Source organism: Syngnathus floridae, chromosome 3 (genome assembly GCF_059516105.1).
Source record: "Syngnathus floridae isolate MCC-2025c chromosome 3, RoL_Sflo_1.0, whole genome shotgun sequence".
NCBI classification, from domain to species: Eukaryota; Metazoa; Chordata; class Actinopteri; order Syngnathiformes; family Syngnathidae; genus Syngnathus; species Syngnathus floridae.
The window spans coordinates 361,118-366,955 of record NC_142415.1 but is presented as its reverse complement, the minus strand read 5'-3'; the positions used below and the strand labels follow the sequence as shown (position 1 = coordinate 366,955).

At 42.7% G+C, this 5,838-nt stretch overlaps 1 protein-coding gene across 3 annotated transcripts in view; it reads right to left on the bottom strand.

The window, feature by feature from the left end:
• The window catches only part of LOC148400019 (uncharacterized), a 298,099-nt gene that overhangs the window by 3,798 nt on the left and 288,463 nt on the right, over nt 1-5,838 (bottom strand). The window contains exons 2-5 of one of the 3 annotated variants that reach the window (XR_015857790.1): nt 4,890-5,339; nt 4,666-4,708; nt 4,465-4,542; nt 2,586-2,642 (exon numbers count right to left, since the gene is read on the bottom strand). The exons of 1 other annotated variant lie outside the window; for it this stretch is intronic. Coding sequence is in view for 1 of the 2 variants with exons in the window: in XM_088372235.1 (XP_088228361.1) it covers nt 4,465-4,542 (78 nt within the window). In the remaining variant the exon portion in view is untranslated. Of the gene's footprint in view, nt 1-2,585; nt 2,643-4,464; nt 4,543-4,665; nt 4,709-4,889; nt 5,340-5,838 lie in introns of those variants that run through there. One more of the 3 variants, XM_088372235.1, reaches the window with a different exon arrangement.

Sequence of the window (5,838 nt, the reverse complement as noted above, 5' to 3'; positions counted from 1 at the left end):
TTGCGCCCACAGATTTGAATTTTGGCGAGAGTTCAGCCTATTGACGTCATTTCCGCGGTGTAATACCCGCATATCTGAAACGGCAAAGTTAAGAGTAGAGTTAAATAAAGTTTTTAGTCAACGCAATAATTTACAACCGTTGACCAGTCGAAATAATCGTCGAAATTTGGCGTCTGTGGCTGGAAGCAGACGCCGAGTTCGACATTCCTCCCAAACGCCACACTCCCTCGCTTTTCAGGGCTAAAAAAAACCAGTTGTAATTACCTTGTACGCTCTAGACGGTCAAGTTGCAAGCTGAAAACAAAAATATTTGCCTTGTTAGTCATCGTGTTACTAACCGCTGTGTCTTGTTTGCCAGAATTGCCGCTTTCTTACTTCCTGTTGCAAGCCACGCCCACGGATTATAATTTTGCCATGAGTTCCGCCTATTGACGTCATGTCCGCGTCACATGACTGCGACGTAATATTATCTAAAACTGTTTGTGCGGTATTGTGTTGTTCTGTGCGGTATTGTGTTATTCTGTGCGGCGTCGTGTTGTTCTGTGCGGCGTCGTGTTGTTCAGTGCGACGTCGTGTTGTTCAGTGCGGCATAATGTTGTTCAGTGCGGCATGGTGTTGTTCAGTGCGGCATGGTGTTGTTCAATGCGGCATGGTGTTGTTCAGTGCGGGATGGTGTTGTTCAGTGCAGGATGGTGTTGTTCAGTGCGGCATGGTGTTGTTCAGTGCGGAATGGTGTTCAGTGCGGCATGGTGTTGTTCAGTGCGGCATGGTGTTGTTCAGTGCAGGATGGTGTTGTTCAATGCGGGATCGTGTTGTTCAGTGCGGCATGGTGTTGTTCAGTGCGGCATGGTGTTGTTCAGTGCGGCATAATGTTGTTCAGTGCGGCATGGTGTTGTTCAGTGCGGCATGGTGTTGTTCAGTGCGGCATGGTGTTGTTCAGTGCGGCATGGTGTTGTTCAGTGCGGCATAATGTTGTCCAGTGCGCCATAATGTTGTTCAGTGCGGCATGGTGTTGTTTAGTGCGGGATGGTGTTGTTCAGTGCGGGATGGTGTTGTTCAGTGCGGCATGGTGTTGTTCAATGCGGCATGGTGTTGTTCAATGCGGCATGGTGTTGTTCAGTGCGGCATGGTGTTGTTCAGTGCGGCATGGTGTTGTTCAGTGCGGCATGGTGTTGTTCAGTGCGGCATGGTGTTGTTCAGTGCGGCATGGTGTTGTTCAGTGCGGCATGGTGTTGTTCAGTGCGGAATGGTGTTGTTCAGTGCGGCATGGTGTTGTTCAGTGCGGGATGGTGTTGTTCAATGCGGGATCGTGTTGTTCAGTGCGGCATGGTGTTGTTCAGTGCGGGATGGTGTTGTTCAGTGCAGGATGGTGTTGTTCAGTGCGGCATGGTGTTGTTCAATGCGGGATCGTGTTGTTCATTGCGGCATGGTGTTGTTCAGTGCGGCATGGTGTTGTTCAGTGCGGCATGGTGTTGTTCAGTGCGGCATGGTGTTGTTCAGTGCGGCATAATGTTGTTCAGTGCGGCATAATGTTGTTCAGTGCGGCATAATGTTGTTCAGTGCGGCATAATGTTGTTCAGTGCGGCATAATGTTGTTCAGTGCGGCATAATGTTGTTCAGTGCGGGATGATGTTGTTCATTGCGGCATGGTGTTGTTCAGTGCGGCATGGTGTTGTTCAGTGCGGCATGGTGTTGTTCAGTGCGGCATGGTGTTGTTCAGTGCGGCATGGTGTTGTTCATTTCGGCATAATGTTGTTCAGTGCGGCATAATGTTTAGTGCGGCATGGTGTTGTTCAGTGCGGGATGGTGTTGTTCAGTGCGTTATAATGTTGTTCAGTGCGGCATGGTGTTGTTCAGTGCGGCATGGTGTTGTTCAGTGCGGCATGGTGTTGTTCAGTGCGGCATAATGTTGTTCAGTGCGGCATAATGTTGTTCAATGCAGGATCGTGTTGTTCAGTGCAGCATAATGTTGTTCAGTGCAGCATCGTGTTGTTCAGTGCGGGGTGGTGTTGTTCAGTGCGGGATGGTGTTGTTCAGTGCGGCATGGTGTCGTTCAGTGCGGCATGGTGTTGTTCAGTGCGGCATGGTGTCGTTCAGTGAGGCATGGTGTTGTTCAGTGCGGCATGGTGTTGTTTAGTGCGGCATGGTGTTGTTCAGTGCGGGATGGTGTTGTTCAGTGTGGCATGGTGTTCAGTGCGGCATGGTGTTGTTCAGTGCGGTATCGTGTTGTTCAGTGCGGTATCGTGTTTCTCAGTGCGGTATCGTGTTGTTCAGTGCAGTATCGTTGTGTTGTTCGTATTGTGTTGTGTTGTTCGTAATGTGTTGTGTTGTTCGTATTGTGTTGTGTTGTTCGTATTGTGTTGTGTTGTTCGTATTGTGTCGTGTTGTTCATATTGTGTTGTTCATATTGTGTTGAGTTGTTCGTATTGTGTTGTGTTGTTCGTATTGTGTTGCCTTTAACACTTAGCCTCTAACACTTAGCCTCTAACACTTAGCCTCTAACACTTAGCCTCTAGCATCTAGAAGGTAAATAAATAGGAAGGAAGGACTCACCGGTGACGTCTTCGCCCACGTCCAAGCGTTGTACTTTGTATTTTCATCTTTCTGACAGTGGAAAACATAGCCAACAAACACCGTGGAACCTAAACGAATGAAAGAAAACTATCATTTGGCCACAACCAACATTCACAGATACAACACAATGTGACGTGCGGGGTTGAGGTTAAAGGTTGAGTGAAGGGCCCTCGTTTTAAACTACTTTTTTGAAAAGGATTGGGAACAAGTAAGACGTATTTAATTTATTTAATGGGAAGTAGTAAGAGCTATTGAATTTAATCTATGTATTATATTCTATTGTATTGTATTCTGTTGTATTCTTTTGGATTGTATTCACACTAACCCCACTAAAACTTCAGCCCACAAAAACTCGCCTCTGGCGCCTAGCCTCTGGCACTTAGCCTCTAACACTTAGCCTTTAACACTTAGCCTTTAACACTTAGCCTAGAAGGTGAATAAATAGGGTTAAAGGTTGAGTGAAGGGACCTCGTTTTAAACTACTTTTTTGAAAAAGAGTGGGAACAAGTAAGACGTATTTAATTTATTTAATGGGAAGTAGTAAGACTTATTAAATTTATTTAATCTACTTTTCTTCCCAGGCAAAATTTGATGTGCTGCAATTCCAAATTTCCAAAGTGAATGAAGGAATGAAGTCCTTTAAATTATGATTTTGTATAAATACTAGGCATTAACACAAAATCGACGGCACAAAATGGGCAGACTTTACTTGTTTGAAAAGGACTGGTTACAAGACAGACTTTTTTAATTTATTTAATGGGAAGAAGACTTATTTAGTTCAATTGATCTATTTTTGTTCCCTGGCAAAATTCGATTTGCTGCAATTCCAAATTTCCAAAGTGAATGAAGGAAAGAAGTCGTTTAAATTATGATTTTGCTTAAATACTAGGCATAGACACAAAATCTTAGGCACAAAATGGGCAGACTTTACTTGTTTGAAGAGGACTGGTTACAAGACAGACTTTTCTGATTTATTTAATGGGAAGAAGACTTATTTAGTTTATTTAATCTATTTTTGTTCCCTGGCAAAATTGGATTTGCTGAAATTGTATTTTGCCAAATCTCGATTTGAGACCTGATAGGAAGTATTAAACGCTTAGTTAAATCAATACAAGTTGGTAATAAGAGCGAGTAATGTTGGTTGAACCGATGAATGAAGGTTGAAAGCAATTTAAATTATGACTTTGTATAAATACTAGATATTAACAGAACATCTACTGCGCAAAATGGGCAGAGTTTACTTGTTTGAGAAGGAGTGGCTTATTCAAAATTAAGATTTATGTAATCTGTTTGTTCCCAGGCAAAATTGGATGTGATGCCATTCCAAATTTCACCACATGATGGTGCCCAATTTTGACTTCATAGGACATATTAAACACTTAGCTTGTTATTATGTTCAAGGTAATCAGATTTGTTTATCATTCTAATGGCCTCTTCAAAACTATTCTGGATTACTACTTTGGATCTATTCTACATTACTTGGCAACAACATACTCTGTAACAGATTAGGCAGTATAATCACATATGTTAACTTGAGAGTGCCCACACTCAATCTACTTATCGTGATGTGTTAAATCAATTACTGTTAGACATTATTTGTCTGATAATCTACCAAATCTTTGAATTGAAGAATTTGTGATTTAATTAATAGCTTGTTCAGGGTAATCAGACTTGTATATAATTCTAATGGCCTTCTTTTGAAAACTATTCTGAATTACAACTTTGGATCTTATATTACTTTGCAACAATCTACTCGGTGACAGATTAGGCAGTATAATCACATATGTTAACTTCAGTGCCCACACTGTATTTATTTATGGTTATTTGTTAAATCAAGTACTGTTAGACATGAAATAGGAAGTGTTTAACATAAATGTTATGGCTACTCACCATTGTAGCTCGCTCCTGGTCAATGATATGAGCCTCTTCTTGCAGTGGAAAACTTTCAGCCAACAAACACCGTGGAACCTAAAGGAATGAAATTAAACATTAACATTTCGCCTGGACCAACATTCACACGTACAACGCAACGCGGCTACACTTCTGCTATTACAAACGTAAATCTCCTTAAACACAACGAGTGTTACTTACCGTGTACGCTCTAGGCAAAATTGGATGTGATGCAATTCCAAATCTATCTGAAACGGCAGTTAAAAGTAGAGTTACATCAAGTTTTCTTTTTTAATCAACACAATCATTTACAACCGTTGACCAGAAAGAATCGTCGAAATTCGACGTCCCCCACAAACGCCACGCTCACTCGCTTTTCAGGGCAACAAAAGTACTTCTTTTTAAAAACGATGAGTTGTACTTACCGTGTACGCTCTGGACGGTCCAGTTGCAAGCAGAAAATAAAAATATTTCTCTTGTTAGTTGTATGTTACCATCCGCTGTGTCTTTGTCAACATCGCCGCCATTTTCCTACTTCCTGCTGCGAGCCACGCCCACGGATTTAAATTTGGGCAGAAGCTCTTTCCATTGGCGTCGTTTTCGCGTATAGCAAATCCGATTGGTTGGGAAGGGGGCACGGTTAGGGTTAGGGTTAGGGTTAGGTATTTTGAGTTTTACTCGCTAAACCTTCCCCAAAGGGTCCGCCGACCCTGTCGGTTAGATAGAAGGCAACGGAAGGCACGGGCCTACGCATGTCTCACCAGTAAACCTCGCCGTACCAGGTCACATAAAATCTGGATTGGGTACGAAGGACGGTGAAGTGAGACTGCACTTCTGCCAGAACCTCCCCCGAGTAGCTGAGGCGCCACCCAGGTCTTCGGCCAGCAAGATGGAAAAAATGAGAGAAGAAGAAAAAAATGAGAGAAGAAAAAAAAGCAACCTAAAGTCCTACCCTTGGATTACATTATGTCTATTCACTTTGAATCATTGTTTACCTCATATCTTGTTTTTATATTCAACCAACCGCTTTCTTAGAAGTTAGGGGTTAGGGTCCGCTAAAGAGTTCCTCCCCCGAAGGAGAGGAGCAAAGGCACAGTCCTCCTATCCTTACCTGCCACCCATAACCGGCTCCAAAGTATCCTACCAATTGCGGACACGCCAGCCATGTTGGCCCGGACGACGTTGGGGTTGAGAAAGATATTTCTTTTACCTTGAACTTGTGTTTGTGCTTATTGTATGTTTGATTTTGACTGTACTTACCCGATCTGGTCACCTCTGAGGAAAAAAAACCAAATTTAAAGTCCTACCCTTGGATTACCTTTGTCTATTCCCTTTGAACTATTTTTGAACTAATATTTCGTTTTTATATTCAAC